The following is a 16,505-nucleotide window of genomic DNA, read 5'->3' on the forward strand; positions in this document are numbered from 1 at the left end:
AGTTACTTGGTGACTGAGTTCTAACAAACTTCCCTGGTTGATAAATATCACAAGTATTGCCACAACTTGTTGCTGGAGGAATTAGGTGTGTCCTATATGACTCCACCAGGAAATAACTCCTGGGAACTTGGCCCTGGTTTCCTCCAGACATCACCCCATGTGTTTTTTCCCTTTGCTGATTTTGCTTTCTATCCTCTGGCTGTAATAAATCATAGCCCTGAGCTGGGGATGGTGGCTCACAGGTGTAACGCTAGCACTTTGGAGGCTAAGGTGGGTGGATCACTTGAGGCCAGAAGTTTGAGATCAGCCTGCACAATAAAGTGAGATCACATCTTAAAAAAAAAAAAAAAGAGCTAGGCATGGTGGTACCTGCCTGTAGTCCCAGCTACTCAGGAGGATGAGGTGGGAGGATCACTTGAGCCTGGATCAAAGCTGCAGTGAGTCGTGATCGCGTCACTGCACTCCAGCCTGGGTGACAGAGTGAGACCCTGTTTCACAAAAATAAAAATGTGTATCATAGCCATGAGTATAGCTATATGCTGAATCCTGAGAATCCTTCCAACGAATCATTGAGTTTGGGGGGTGGTCTTGGGGACCCTTTGTATTCTTATCTATAAAATTAGACTATTCTTATCTATAAAACTAGCATAAAGATTTTTCCTGATTCAAATCTTTATTGGGAGAGTCACGGAGGAAAGTATGGTTAGCTCCATTTGATCACTGAGAAAACATGCACAGAAAAGATAGGCAACATGTGTGAGGTTTTGCAGCTAAGATGGGCAAGGGGGGTTGGAACTCAAGTTGTCTGTTTCCACACCCCAGCTCCATCTGTCTGTGACAGCGCAGAGGTCATTCTTACTTCTAAAGGTTGGGGAGGCGTCGCCTCTGCTCTCTCCACCTTCTATTCTCTCCACCTTTTCCCTTCACTCTGGTATACCTGTCTGGCAGGTGAGACAGCACATGTGGAGAAATAGGAGGGAAGGAGGTGTCAATTCCAGGTATCATCCCACTCACTGGAGCCTGGACACACCCCTCATTATCTTTCCCCTCCCTGCACCCACTGTCATCTCCCTCTCCTTTGTTTTATTATCTGTTCATCATCATCTTCATCCTCGTTTCTTTTCTTTTTTTTTTTTTTCTGAGATGGAGTCTCTGTCACCCAGGCTGGAATGCAGTGGTGCGATCTTGGCTCACTGCAACCGTCGCCTCTTGGGTTCAAGTCACTCTGCCTCAGCTTCCTGAGTAGCTGGGATTATAGGCGCCCACCACCATGCCTAGCTAATTTTTGTATTTTTAGTAGAGATGGGGTTTCACCATGTTGGCCAGGCTAGTCTTGAACTTACGACCTCAAGTGACCCACCCACCTCGGCCTCCAAAGTGGTGTTATTACAGGCATGAGCCACCACGCCCGGCCAGTCCTCATTTATTTTCTAAATGCTTCCTGTTACAAATATTTGCACAATGTGCAAAGGAAATCAAGTTTTACTGATCTTGTGTTCTTGCTAATTTCATGGAAAATGACTCTCCAAGCCCAAATGCCACACATAATTATATCATGTATCGTGGGGTAAATGTGTCTCTGTAAGACTCAACAAATGACCTTGGTGAAGCAAAAAGGATAGGAGATCTAGGGCAAATTTTTTTTTTTTTTGAGACGGAGTCTCGCTCTGTCACCCAGGCTGGAGTGCAGTGGCGCGATCTCGGTTCACTGCAAGCTCCGCCTCCCAGGTTTGCCATTCTCCTGCCTCAGCCTCCCGAGTAGCTGGGACTACAGGCGCCCGCCACTACGCCCGGCTAATTTTTTTTATTTTTAGTAGAGACGGGGTTTCACCGTGTTAGCCAGGATGGTCTCAATCTCCTGATCTCATGATCTGCCCGCCTCAGCCTCCCAAGGTGCTGGGATTACAGGCGTGAGCCACCGCGCCCAGCTGGGCATATGGTTTTAACATATTTTCTCATCATTTCTGTTTATCATGTTTCATCAAATCTAGAAATGCTATCAACGATGATGTATCATTATTTTATACACCCCTTGGGGAAAAAAAACACTATGAATTATAATTGTAAAATGCATCCCAATTTCAGAGACTTTTTATTTAAACAACTGGAAGCAGCCAGCATGGTGGTTCACACCTGTAATCCCAGCACTTTGGGAGCGTGGGGCAGGTGGATAGCTGGAGCTCACAAGTTCAAGACCAGCCTGGGCAACATGGTGAAACCCCATCTCTACTAAAAATTCAAAAAGAAAAAGAAAAAAAGTATTAGCCAGGCGTGGTGGCACACACCTGTAGTCCCAGCTGCTTGGAAGGCTGAGGTGGGAAGATGGCTTAAGTTGGAGAGGCTGAAGTTGCAGTGAACAGAGATTTTGCCAACTCCCAGATCATTCAGGGGAACAAGCTGCCCCAGGAGCAACAAGTTAGTCCTGAGGTCCTGAGGTCCATGACTCCACACACACACACACCCCTTGTTGCCTTCTCTCTGTGGTATTGGTATTCCTGTGGGTATCTGGCACATTTCCTCTTAAACCCTTCTCACAAAGGGACGTAATTGTATGTTTTAATTCCAGACAAGGGACTGAGTGGCTGGCCAAGGAAGACTAAGCAAACTCAAGGGGCCTACACCTTGACTGCAGAGAGAAGAGAGGGGTTACCGTCAGTAATTCAAAGTTTTGCCGGCTTCTCTTTCGCAAGAGAAAAGGAGGAAACCCCCACAGAAATACAATCTCTGGCAAGGCAATCCATATACATCGAATACAAATTACCAGCCAGGCACAGTGGCTCTAACTTGTAGTCCCAGCACTTTGGAAGCCAAGGTGAGTGGATTGCTTGAGCTCAGGAGCTTGGGACCCGCCTAGGCAATCTAGTGAGACCCTGTCTCTGCTAAAAATACAAAACAATAGCCAGGCTATTTTGCACACCTGTGGTCCAAGCTACTCCAGAGGCTGAGGTTGGAGGATGGCTTGAGCCCAGAGGGCGAAGGTTGCAGTGAGCTGAGATTGCACCACTGCACTCCAGTCTGGGTGAAAGAGCCAGACCCTGTCTCAAAAATAAGTAAATAAATAAACAAATAAATAAAGAAGACATAAATAAATGAGCTCAGGAGTTTGAGACCAGCTTGGGCAACACAGTGAAACCCCATCTCTACAAAAAATACAAAAATTAGCAAAGCGTGGTGGCGCGTGCCTGTAGTCCCAGCTACTCAGGAGGCTGAGGTGGGAGGATCACTTGAGCCCAGGAGGCAGAGGTTGCAGTGAGCGGAGATCATGTCACTGCCCTCCAGCCTGGGCAACAGAGTCAGATCCTTTCTCAAAAAGAAAACAAAATCAAACGACCCCCAAACCCTCCAAATTACCTAAGGGTAGCTACATTCGTTTTCTCAGGCTGCCATAATGAAGTAGCACAGAGTGAGTGGCTTGAACAACAAAAATGTACTTTCTCACATCTCTGGAGGCTAGAAATCCAAAATCAAGGCATGTGGGCAGGTTAGTTCCTCTGCTGCCTCTCTATTTGGCTTGCAGATGGCTGCCTTCTGGCCACCTCTTCACATATGCTCTTTCCTATGTCCACGCAGGCCTCTGGTGTCTCTCTGTGTCCACATTTCTTCTTCTTTTTTTTTTTTTTGACAGTGTCTCGCTCTGTTGCCCAACTGGAGTGCAGTGGCGCGATCTTGGCTCACTGCAACCTCTGCCTCCCGAGTTCAAGTGATTCTCCTGCCTCGGCCTCCTGAGTAGCTGGGATTACAGGCACCTGCCAATATGCCCGGCTAATTATTTTTGTATTTTTAGTAGAGACAGGGTTTCACCATGTTGGCCAGGCTGGTCTAAAGCTCTTGACCTCAAGTGATCCACCTGCTTCAGCCTCCCAAAGCGCTGAGATTACAGGTTTGAGCCATTGCACACGGCCCACATTTCTTCTTTTAATAAGGACATCCATTAGATTGATTAGGGCCCACCATGAATGGCCTCATTTTAACCTAAGCACCTCTTTAAAGGCCTCCAATACAGTCACTTTCTGAGGTACTCAGGGTTAGGGCTTCAACATATGAATTTTGAGGGGACACAATTCAACCCAGAATAATAGCTGAAATATGTTAAGTTTTTTTTTTTGAGACGGAGTCTCGCTCTGTCGCCCAGGCTGGAGTGCAGTGGCATGATCTCAGTTCACTGCAAGCTCCACCTCCCGGGTTCACGCCATTCTCCTGCTTCAGCCTCCCGAGTAGCTCAGACTACGGGCACCCACCACCACGCCTGGCTAATTTTTTGTATTTTTATTAGAGACAGGGTTTCACCGTGTTAGCCAGGATGGTCTCGATCTCCTGACCTTGTGATCCGCCTGCCTCGGCCTCCCAAAGTGCTGGGATTACAGGTGTGAGTCACTGCGCCCAGCCGAAATATGTTAAGTTTTATATAATACTCTGGAAGGTTAAGGCAGGATTGCTTGAGCCTAGGATTTCAAGACCAGCTGGGGCAATATGGCGAGACCCTATCTCTACAAAAAATAAAACAGGCAGAGAGCGGTGGCTCATGCCTATAATCCCAGCACTTTGGGAGGCTGAGGCAGGTGGATCACCTGAGGTCAGGAGTTCGAGACCAGCCTGGCGAACATGGTGAAACCCCCGTCTCTACTAAAAAAAAAAATTAGCCAGGTGCGGTGGCTCACGCCTCTGATCCCAGTACAATAAGAGGCCAAGGCAGGAGCATCACTTGAGGTCAGGAGTTCGAGATCAGACTAGGCAACATAGTGAGACCCATCTCTCCAAAAAAAATTTTTTAATTACCTGGGCGTGATAGTGGGCGCCTGTAATCCCAGCTACTCAGGAGGCTGAGGCAGGAGAATGGCTTCAACCCGGGAGGCAGAGGTTGCAGTGAGCCAAGTTTGTGCCACTTCACTCCATCCTGGGCAACAAGGCGAGACTCTGTCTCAAAAAAAAAAAAAAAAAACCTTGACAATACAACACCAACTCGTATCAATCTCCACCTCAAATATCTGCTTTGGATGCAGGGCACTGCCATCCAGCAAACTGGGACAAAGATGTACCTTTTTTTTTTTTTTTGAGACTGGGTCTCACTCTCTCACCCAGGTTGGAGTGCAGTGGTACAGACACGGCTCGTTGTGGCCTCAGCCTCCCAGACTCAAGCGATCCTCCCACCTCAGCCTCCCAAGGATCTGGGACCACAGGCACACACCACCACGCCCAGCTAATTGTTTTATTTTATTTATTTATTTATTTATTTATTCTACTCACCAATTGTCTGTCTTCCCCAGTGGACTGCTCTGTCCTGTTCAGCCCTATAAGGTATCCCTAATGCCTTATTAGGCCCTCAATTTTATTTTTGTTTTGGGGATGGCTGGATGAAGGAATGAATGGAGACCCTTCCTCCATCCTCAGGACGCCCCTTTTTAGGAACAAGGTGACGTGTTCTTTTGAGCTTGACTAGAGGGCAGAGGTAGAACAAGGAAAGCCTAAAACGGGAAGAAAGATTGGAGTGGATTGAGAAGAAGGATGAAGAGCTGGATTAGAGAAATTGAGGGAGGCTGCGGAGACTCAAGGAGGTTTCCAAGGGCGAAGGGCCAAGGGCAGAAGAGGAGGGGAGCTGCATCCAGCACGTCCTGACAGCTAAGACTGAGGCTGGAATAGGTGGGCCTGCGGGTGGGGTGGGGCCGACGTGGGGGTTGATGGTCCTGTGATTGGGCGGGGCGGGAGGGAGGCGGGTCCTACGGCGGGAGGCGGGGCCTGTGATGGGCCGGGGAGGGAGGCGGGGCCTGTTATGGGGCGGGACCTACGGCGGGCGGGCGGGGCGGGGCGGGGCGGGGCTCGGGTGAGAGGCGGGTCCTGCAGGCGGCAGCCAGAGCTGCGCGCCGCGGCGGCGGAAGATGGCTGCGGCCGAGGTGGTGGACACTCAGCTGATGCTTGGAGTCGGGCTGATCGGTGAGGACGTAGGCGCCCTGCCTGGCAAGCCCGCACCCTGGTTCTGCCTCTGCTCCACCTCGGCCCGGGGTAGCCCTGGCTCCCGCGGCCCCTGGCGCCGCCCGCATGAGGAGGGCGCGGCCCCCTCCCTGTTGGGCCTGGACTGGGGGCTGCGGAGCCCGGCCTCCTTGGAACAGGGGACCCGGCCCGCCGCCGTCGCCCGCCCGCCCGCGGCCGCCTGTGGGGCCCTTCCGGCCTGAGGGAACCCGGGGACCTCTAAGATCCCAGGGTGGAGCTCCCCCTGCGCGCCCAGGCTGGGCGGCTGCGAGGGGCGCTGCGCGGGCAGGGCCGGGCCGGGCGGGAGCGGCCGGCTGGCGGCGCGGCGCGGCGGAGGTAGGGCCCGGTTCTCCCGAGCCGCGCGCGGGCGGCTGCCTCGGAGCCACGGGTGACTGTGGGACCGGGCAGCTGGAGACTTCTGGGCCGGGTGCTGCGCGTAGTACACACGTTGTCTCCTTTTAGCTCTCACCAAGGACCCAGGGGCCGTGGGAAACGTCTGACGCGCACTTCACGGAGGAGCAAATGGAGGCCCAGGCCGTCATTGTGCACCGACACACTATAGGCAGTACAGAGCCGGGCGTGGGACCCTCGCAGTGTAGCCCAGAGCCCCCAACCCCCACCAGTGGAGAGCTCCTGCATCATGTGATCGAGCTTGTGCATAAAGCAGGAGTTTCTACACAATCGTGTGAGGTGGAATCTCGGTTAGCTCTGAGGAATGTAATTATCTTCCATAATTAAAAAATATCACATTGGGATCTTTGGGCAGCCTCGTGCAGTGTTTAGGGGGTGGAACCCCTTGGTTCCCTTCGAAAAAGTTTTATTTTCCCGAGATTTTTGCACACCCCTAAACTCTTTCTATTCCCCAAGTGCACAATAACATTGCTTAGGCTTTAGCAAAACTGAAGAAATATGCTGATTATTTTTCACTGCCTCGAAGCAGTGTGTTTATGTGGGAATCGCTTACTGTATTTCTTTTTCTTTAATCTTTTTTTTTTTTTGTTTTAGGCAGGGTCTCCCTCTTATCCAGACTGCAGTGCAGTAGCGCAATCACCGCTGTCTGCAGCCTCCACCTCCCGGGCCCAAACTATCCTCCCGCCTCGGCCTCTGAGTAGCTGGGACCTCAGGCGTGCACCACCACCCGATTAATTTTTGTATTTTTTGTGGAGATGGGATGCCGACATGTTATCCAGGCGGATTACTGTATTTATTTCTAATGTGATTTTCAAACTGCTTCAAAACAAAACCTAAGTAACTTAGTTTCTCCAGAAGGTACTTTTGAACTAAGGCTAAGTTAAACTGTCTTTACTAATAGCAAATAAAAAAATGACATACAATCATGTTTTGAACTCAGCAGTTTTTTTTATTATTCACATTAATATGAATTTAAAAGGGGTTTGCAGCCAGCCTGGGCAACGTGGTAAAACCCTGTCTCTACAAAAAATACAAAAATTAGCCAGGTGTGGTGTGCCTGTAGGTGGGAGGATTGCTTGATCCCAGGAGGCAGAGGTTGCAGCGAACTGAGATCATGCCACTGTACTCCAGCATGGATGACAGAGCGAGATCCCCCACCCCGTCTCAAAAAAAGAAATAAAAAAAAAAAAAAAGAGGCCAGGCGTGCTGGCTCATGCCTGTAATCCCAGCACTTTGGGAGGCTGAGGCAGGTGGATCAATTGAGGCTGAAAGTTGATCAGCCTGGCCAATATAGTGAAACCCTGTCTCCACTAAAAAGGCAAAAAGTTAGCTGGGTGTGGTGGTGCACGCCTGTAATCTCAGACACTTGGGAGGCTGAGGCAGGAGAATCACTTGAATCTGGGAGGTGGAGGTTGCAGTGAGCTGAGATCGTGTCACTGCACTGCAGCCTGAGTGACAGAGTGAGACCCTGTCTCTACAGAGAAAAAAAAAAAAAAGAGTGTGGGTGTCTTTTTTAATATAATGATTTCTTTTCCTTTCGGCAGATACCCAGTAGTGGAATTACTGGGTGGAATGGTAGTTCTGTTTCAATAACAATTTTTTATTTGTAGTTTTGAGAGACAGGGTCTCTCTCTGTTGACTAGGCTGGAATGCAGTGGTGCATAGCTCATGACAACCTCTGAATCCTGGGCTAAAGTGATCCTCCCACCTTAGCTTCCTGAGTAGCTGGGACCATAGGTGTGCACCACCATGCCCAGCTAATTAAAAATTTTTTTTGTAGAGATGCAGTCTCACTATGTTACCCAGGTTGGTCTGGAACTTCTGGTCTCAGGCGATCCTCCTGGCTTCCCAAAGTGTTAGAATTATAGGCATGAGCCATTGTGATTGGCCTAAACAATTTTAAATACAAAATTCATACAGTTGCTATGCAACATGGTTTGAAAGATTTCACTGTTCATCTCCAGTTTTGTTTTCGACAGACCTTTTCTATGTATTTATTAAGAATTATTCAGCTTGGCACGGTGGCTCACGCCTGTAATCCCAGCACTTTGAGGGGCTGAAGTGGGCGGATCATCTGAGGTCGGGAGTTCGAGACCAGCCTGACCAACATGGAGAAAACGAAACCCCCTTTCTACTAAAAATACAAAATTAGTCAGACGTGGTGGTGCATGCCTGTAATTCCAGCCACTCGGGAGGCTGAGGCAGGAGAATCACTTGAACCTGGGAGATGGAGGTTGCGGTGAGCTGAGATTACTGCATTGTACTCCAGCCTGGGCAATAAGAGCAAAACTGCATCTAAAAAGAAAAAAAAAAAAAATTATTCCACCCAGCACTTTGGGAGGCCGAGGTGGGCAGATCACCTGAGGTCAGGAGTTCAAGACCAGCCTGGCTAACATGGAGAAACCCTGTCTCTACTAAAAATACAAAAATTAGCCGGGCATGGTGGTGGGCACCTGTAATCCCAGCTACTCCGGAGACTGAGGCAGGAGAATCGCTTGAACCTGGGAGCCAACATAGCACCAGTACACTCCAGCCTGGGTGACAGAGTGAGACTCCGCCTCAAAAAAAAAAAAAAAAGAATTATTATTCCAACTAGATAAAAACTTAATATAATTTTAGTTTATAAGCATTTGTGTGGGAGGAGATGGGGAGAAACTCTAACAATCTCTCTCTTTTTTTTTTTTGAGACCGAGTTTCGCTCTGTTGCCCAGGCTAGAGTACAGTGGCGTGATCTTGGCTGACTGCAACCTCTGCCTCCCAGGTTCAAGCAATTCTTGTGCCTTAGCCTCCCGAGTAGCTGGGATTACAGGCATGCCCCACCACACCTGGCTAATTTTTGTATTATTAGTAGAGACGGGGTTTTTCCAGATTGGTCAGGCTGGTCTCGAAGTCCTGACCTCAGGTAATCCACTTGCCTTGGCCTCCCAAAGTGATGGGATTACAGGCATGAGCCACCGTGCCCGGCCAAAACTCTACCTTATCTCTAAGGCTGAATTTTCATTCATGGTTTGTTATAAAAACTTTTTACTCAGGTGGCCTGTAATTCAGGATCATGACAGCTAGATAATTTGAGCAGTAGAGATAGGTGGGAATTTGGGGTCTCAAGTACTCTAAGTTGCTTTGTAAAATGGGGTATTAAAACTGATTCCACTAAGTGTTTCTGAGTAACCAATCAATTCACTTCCTTGCTGCTGTTTGACATTCTCACAGTGACCATCTTTCCACCGTAGAAAAGGACACAAATGGAGAAGTTCTGTGGGTGTGGTGTTATCCTTCCACGACAGCCACATTAAGGAACCTGCTGCTGAGAAAATGCTGCCTTACAGATGAAAACAAACTTCTCCATCCCTTTGTCTTTGGTCAGTACAGAAGAACATGGTTTTATATCACAACAATTGAAGTTCCAGAGTCTTCCATTTTGAAAAAGGTATGATTGCATGAAGATTAAAAAAAACCCAAAATAGGCTGGGCACAGTGGCTCACCCCTGTAATCCCAGCACTTTGGGAGGCCGAGGTGAGCGGATCATGAGGTCAACAGATCGAGACCATCCTGGCCAACATGGTGAAACCCCGTCTCTACTAAAAATACAAAAATTAGCTGGGCGTTGTGGTACATGCCTGTAGTCCCAGCTACTCAGGAGACTTAGGCAGGAGAATCGCTTGAACCCAGGAGGCGGAGGTTGTAGTAAGCTGAGATCACGCCACTGCACTCCAGCCTGGTGACCGAGTGAGACTCCGTCTCAAAAAAAAAAGAAAGAAAATATTAAATATTATTTTCATTGGGAATATTCTCTTTCACACTTCATTCTCATTCATTCTGTAAATATTTATTATTGTCTATTATATGACAGACCCTGTAGTTGATATATTGGTGAGCAGTACAGCAATATGTGGTCTTTTCCCCTTTTTTTTTGTTTTTGTTTTTTTGAGATGGAGTTGTTCTCTGTTGGTCGGTCTGGAGTACAATGGCACAATCTCGGCTCACTGCAACCTCCGCCTCCCAGGTTCAAGCGATTCTCCTGCTTCAGCCTCCCAAGTAGCTGGGATTACAGGCACCCACCATCACGCCTGGCTAATTTTTTGTAGTTTTAGTAGAGACAGGTTTTACCATGTTTGTCAGGCTGGTCTTGAACTGTTGACCTCAGATGATGTACCCGGCCAGGATAAATTCAGAATTTAGAAAGGCAAGCCGAGTGCGTTAGCTCACGTCAGTAATCCCAGCATTTTGGGAGGCTGAGGCGGGTGGATCACCTGAGGTTGTGAGTTCAAGACCAATCTGACCAACATGGAGAAACCCCATCTCTACTGAAAATACAAAAAATTAACCAGGCGTGGTGGCGCATGCCTGTAATCCCAGCTACTCGGGAGGCCTGCGGCAGGAGAATCTCTTGAACCTGCGAGGCAGAGGTTGTGGTGAGCCGAGATTGCGCCATTGTACTTTAGCCTAGGCAACAAGAGTGAAACTCTGTCTCAAAAAAAAAAAAAAATTTAGAAAGGATATTTAAGGCAGCTCAAGTATGAAGTAGACTTTTCTTGGTGTGTTGTTTGGTATGAACAGTATCAGTGTGACGTGGAAGGCTAGGATGTGGTAGTCGTGGACTTTCCTAATCCCAAGCAACCAGCAGGTTTTTTCAAAGAATAGAATATTGGAACAAAGTGGCTGAGCCTCTGGCATGTACCCAGACAGACATTTTTTCCTGTTTTAGGGCTAATGTATAGCCAATAGTGGGACTCTGTGAAACGTGACTAGAATACCAGCTTAAATTTAAGAAATTACATTTAAAATAGCAGGAAGGTAACAATTTAGAAACTGTAGAAGGCTTAAGACAAAGCAGATTCATAGTTACAAAATATAAAAAATACAAATTTGCAAGAAGATAGGTTGTGGGTTTTTTTGTTTTTTTTTTTTTTGATGCGAGTTTTGCTCTTGTCGCCCAGGCTGGTGTGCAGCGGCATGATCTCGGCTCACGGCAACCTCTGCCTCCCAGGTTCAAGCCATTCTCCTGCCTCAGCCTCCTGAGTAGCTGGGATTACAGGCATGTGCCACCACGTCCAGCTAATTTTCTTTCTTTCTTTTTATCTTTTAACTTCAATTTTTAATTTTTATTTTTTGAGTCAGAGTCTCATTTTGTCACCCAGGCTGGAGTGCAGTGGTACAATCATGTCTCACTGCAGCCTTAATCTCCTGGGCCCAAGTGACCCTCCCACCTCAGCTCCCTGAGTAGCTGGGAGCACAGGCGTGCACCACCATGCCCTGCTAGTGTTAAAATTTTTTGTAGAGATGAAGTCTCACTCTGTTGCCCAGGCTGGTCTTGAACTCCTGGGTTCAAGTGTTCCTCCTGTCTTTTCTCCTAAAGTTCTGGAATTACAGGCGTGAGCCACTGCACCTGGCCAAAAAGATAGGTTTCAATATGTAATGAAATCTTTGGTTTATTGCTCAGTAAGTTCTTTTTATTTATTTTTTTCTTTTTTTGAGATGGAGTCTTGCTCTGTCACCCAGGTTGGAGTGCAGTGGTATGATCTCGGCTCACTGCAACCTCTGCCTCCCAGGATCAAGCGATTCTCATGCCTCAGCCTCCCAAGTAGCTGGGATTACAGGCATGCGTCACTACCTACTCTTCATTTTAAATGTATCTCTTCAAAGTTTTGTATTTCTAAAATTCTGAATTTTGTCTCATTAGTGCAAATATTAGGTATATGATTATCAGAAATTTATAATAATAGAGGCATATAAGTAAATGAAGCTTCTTTTCTTTTTTTGAGACAAAGTCTCACTCTGTTGCCCAGGCTGGAGTGCAGTGGCACGATCTCGGCTCACTGCAACCTCTGCCTCCTGGGCTCAAGCAATTCCCTGCCTCAGCCTCCCAAGTAGCTGAGACTACAGGCGCTCGCCACTACGCCCGGCTATTTGTATTCCTTACTAGAGACGGGGTTTCACTGTGTTAGCCAGGATGGTCTCGATCTCCTGACCTCGTAGTCCGCCCGCCTCGGCCTCCTAAAGTGCTGGGATTACAGGCGTGAGCCACTGCGCCCAGGCGGTCTTTTTCTTTTAATACTGTTATGTCTTAAAAGGTTTGTTAGAATATAGTAATAAAAATTCTGCTAAAGCGTCTTTAAAAAGTGTGTTTTTTTTTTGTTTCTTTTGAACAGGTGACTCATTTTTCTATTGTTCTGACCACCAAAGATTTTAACCCAGAGAAGTATGCTGCCTTCACTAGGATATTGTGTAGGTCTGTATAAAAATTGTATTAAATGCTAATATATAAAATGAAGACCTTAATATAGTTAAATAGCAGATTTCTATACTGAGAAAACAAAGTTCAGCCTTGTGTCTCCCCAGCAAAATCTTTAGTAGCCCTTCACAGACTGTAAAGAGGGCGTTTCTCTTTTGCTTTGTTGATACTTCTCTTATTTGGGTAAATGATCTAGGGGAAGAGAAGAAGCAGTCTGTGTAGCTATTGTAGCTCCTGGGTGTTCTGAGTCACTTCCTGCTTTTGGTCTGTTACTTCTGTTCACTTCTAGTCTAGAATTCCCTTAGTAGGTTGGATAAGTTAAGTGCCTTATGACACGGTAAACTGGTTTGTATGTGTCAAGGTCTGTGTGTGCAGTCATTTTGGGGGAAGAATTATGCCGAAACACAAGAACACATTTCTTAGCTGGAATGTTGAGAAGCTAGGGAATTCTGATTAATTGGTTAGTCGTGATTCAGCTGGACTGTTTTAGTTTCATCTCCATTGTTGAAAAATTTATCAAAAATGGCCTGGCATAGTGGCTCATACCTGTAATCCCAGCACTTTGGGAGGCCGAGGTGGGCGGATCACGAGGTCAGGAGATCGAGACCATCCTGGCTAACACAGTGAAACCCCGTCTTTACTAAAAATACAAAAAATTAGCCAGACATGGGGGCGGGCGCCTGTAGTCCCAGCCACTCGGGAGGCTGAGGCGGGAGAATGGTGTGAACCCGGGAGGCAGAACTTGCAGTGAGCCAAGATCGCGCCACTGCACTCCAGCCTGGGCGACAGAGCAAGACTCCGTCTCAAAAAAAAAACCTCAATAAATGGTTGCCTTTTGGCTGTTTTTGTCCATCAATGTATATACACACACCAGAAAAAGCAAAAAAAATAAAAAAGAGAAAAACTATCATAAGACTATCTTCTCATTACCTAAGGGTTTCAGTTAGATTATATCTTGGCTAAATGAGATTTCACCATTTTTGCAGCCAGCCAGAATAAAAAAGCTTCCTACTCTCATAAATTCCAGGTGAATGTCTCACTCTGGATAAACAGCTGTCTGCTAATGTGGCACTTACACAAAGGGAGATTATTATTGCCAGAAAAGACGCTATCCAGAAGCCATAAACTGAAACACTACAGAGGTATTTTTGAACAAACATTGGACTCCCATTTCATTTGGTTGCTCAACTGAATTCACTGGGAAATATTCTGGAGTCCAAAAGGCAAGGTTGCTTCAGACCCCACTTCCTGCCCAGAAGGAGGCCCAGATGGTTTCTCAGCTTCTGCGGTGCATGGCATTGTAGTATCCCGGATTTCCTCTCCCGTCATGGTGCAAGAGAAGTGAGAACTCAGAGCTACTGCCAGCCGCCTCCTCTGCTTCCTGCCCTTTAATGCAGCACTATGCTCTCTCTTGCATGTATGCACGTCCACGTATTTGTTGTACACACACACACACACACAGGTCTACGTGTACATGCACACACTCATAGGCAAAGACTTCTTTTCTTCATGACAGTGAGGTTGATGGAGTTGTCTCCCTCCGTTTCTGGTGAGAGGAGCAGGCAGGCGTGCCTTCCACACACAGCTTGCTGCGCACAGCTGCAGCGGAAGCCCGCAGGAGGGAACCTCATTCCCTGTGTGGCTGCAGGTTCACTGCCGTGGTCCCCTTCAGCCTCTAGTCGCTTGCAGCTAGTGGCCCTGCTAGAGTACCAGGGTTTCATGCACACTTGCAGTCAGCTGTCCAGGCCAGGTGTGGCAGCCTATGGATGTCTATCTGAACAAGGCCCTCAGGGTCACACTGTGGGCTTTTCCTGTGGAGTGCTTTTGGGGGGATTTTCCCCTCTGTTTTATCTCTCCTGGCCCAGGGTTGTCATGTAAGAAGTCATCTTATCCTACCAACCTTATGTTTCTCTTCTCTATTACTGTGTATTGTTTATATTTCTTTTTTTTTTTTTTTTTTTTTTGTTTTTTTTTTTTTGAGACGGAGTCTCGCTCTGCCGCCCAGGCTGGAGTGCAGTGGCCGGATCTCAGCTCACTGCAAGCTCCGCCTCCCGGGTTCACGCCATTCTCCTGCCTCAGCCTCCCGAGTAGCTGGGACTACAGGCGCCCGCCACTGCGCCCGGCTAGTTTTTTGTATTTTTTAGTAGAGACGGGGTTTCACCGTGTTAGCCAGGATGGTCTCGATCTCCTGACCTTGTGATCCGCCCGTCTCGGCCTCCCAAAGTGCTGGGATTACAGGCTTGAGCCACCGCGCCCGGCCTGTTTATATTTCATAATTTTTTTTTTTTTTGACACGGTCTCACTCTGTCACCCAGGCTGGAATGTAATGGCGCCATCTCGGCTCACTACAACCTCCACCTCCTGGGTTTAAGCAATTCTTGTGCCTCAGCCTCCCAAGTAGCTGGAATTACAGGCACCCACCACCACGCCTGGCTAATTTTTATATTTTTAGTAGAGACAGGGTTTCACCATGTTCACCAGGCTTGTCTTGAGTTCCTGGCCTCAAGTGAGCCTCTTGCCTCGGGCTCCCCTAGTGCTGAGATTATAAGCATGAGCCACAGTGCTCGGCCTCTATTTTAGAAAGTTAATGGCATTTTGCTTTTTTTGTTGTTGGTGGTAATAAAGCACACTTAGAAATACAGGAGATTATACAGTGAAAACTAAGCTCCCTCCTCCTCCTGTTTCCAGACTCCAGTTCTACCTCCTGACCCCTACTCCACACAACTCCTGTGACCTCCTTTTTTATATCCTATCAGAGAAGTTTTTCTCCCCGTGTGAGCTTGTGTGTGAGTTCCTGGGTTTGAATGTATTTTACGTGTGTGAAAGCTCACCACATTCCTTGTTCTTTACCTTTTTTCCCTCAAGTTATGAACTGAATTAGTAGTTTTTTTTTTTTTTTTTTTTTTTTTTTTTGAGACGGAGTTTTGCTCTTGTTGCCCAGGCTGGAGTGCAATGGCGTGATCTCAGCTCACCGCAACCTCCACCTCCCAGGTTCAAGTGATTCTCCTGCCTCAGCCTTCCCAAGTAGCTGGGATTATAGGCATGCGCCACCAAGCCCGGCTAATTTTGTATTTTTAGTACAGATGGGGTTTCTCCATGTGGGTCAGGCTGGTCTCGAACTCCTGACCTCAGGTGATCCACCCACCTCAGCCTCCCAAAGTGCTGGGATTACAGGCGTGAGTCACTGCGCCGGGCCTGAATTAGTAATTTTTTAAAAACACTGATGATTGACAAAAGGTGGCAAGCAGTTAAAACACTTGCTTTTTTCATTTAGTCTGTGATAAATATAATTTTCAAGTGATCTGTCTTGTTTTTTTTTTGAGACGGAATCTCACTCTGTTGCCCAGGCTGGAGTGCAGTGGTGTGATCTTGACTCACTGCAATCTCCTCCTCCTGGCTTCAAGCGATTCTCCTGCCTCAGCCTCCCAAGTAACTGGGATTACAGGCATGAGCCACCAGGCCCAGCTAATTTTTGTTTTTAGTAGAGACAGGGGTTCACCATGTTGCCCGGGCTGGTCTTGAACTCCTGGCCTCAAATGATCCGCCCGCCTCGGCCTCCCAAAGTGCTGTGATTACAGGTGTGAGTCACCGTGCCCAGCCCTCAAGTGATCTGTGTTAAATATGTTTTATTTTCTTCCCGATTTTCTATCCCACCAGCTCCTGAAAGGCCCAAATAGACCCAGTCATATTTCTCAAGCAAAATTTAGTTTTCGTTGCTCACAGGAAGAGATTTCAAGGGGAAGAGAGGGATTCCACATGTGAGCTATAAATGCATCCAGTTTCCTGTCAGCATTTTCTGGAAGCTTTAACTTGATGAATGTCTAATGTGCATTTATCACCAGAAACCTAAAGGAATGTTGATTTTTTTTTTTTTTTTTTTTTTTTTTTTTTTTTTTT

The 16,505-nt window shown here is 47.4% G+C and overlaps 1 protein-coding gene across 3 annotated transcripts in view; it reads left to right on the forward strand.

The window, feature by feature from the left end:
• The first annotated feature begins 5,800 nt into the window (after positions 1–5,800).
• FAM45A (family with sequence similarity 45 member A) overlaps positions 5,801–16,505 on the forward strand; it is a 31,557-nt gene continuing 20,852 nt past the window's right edge. The window contains exons 1-3 of one of the 3 annotated variants that reach the window (XM_025395458.1): positions 5,801–5,928; positions 9,586–9,802; positions 12,526–12,605. In XM_025395458.1, coding sequence (XP_025251243.1) covers positions 12,578–12,605 — 28 coding nt within the window. In that variant the 5' untranslated portion in view covers positions 5,801–5,928; positions 9,586–9,802; positions 12,526–12,577. The remainder of the gene's footprint in view (positions 5,929–9,585; positions 9,803–12,525; positions 12,606–16,505) is intronic. The other 2 variants (XM_025395457.1, XM_025395456.1) reach the window with 2 other exon arrangements.

Source organism: Theropithecus gelada, chromosome 9 (genome assembly GCF_003255815.1).
Source record: "Theropithecus gelada isolate Dixy chromosome 9, Tgel_1.0, whole genome shotgun sequence".
In the NCBI taxonomy this organism is placed as follows: Eukaryota; Metazoa; Chordata; class Mammalia; order Primates; family Cercopithecidae; genus Theropithecus; species Theropithecus gelada.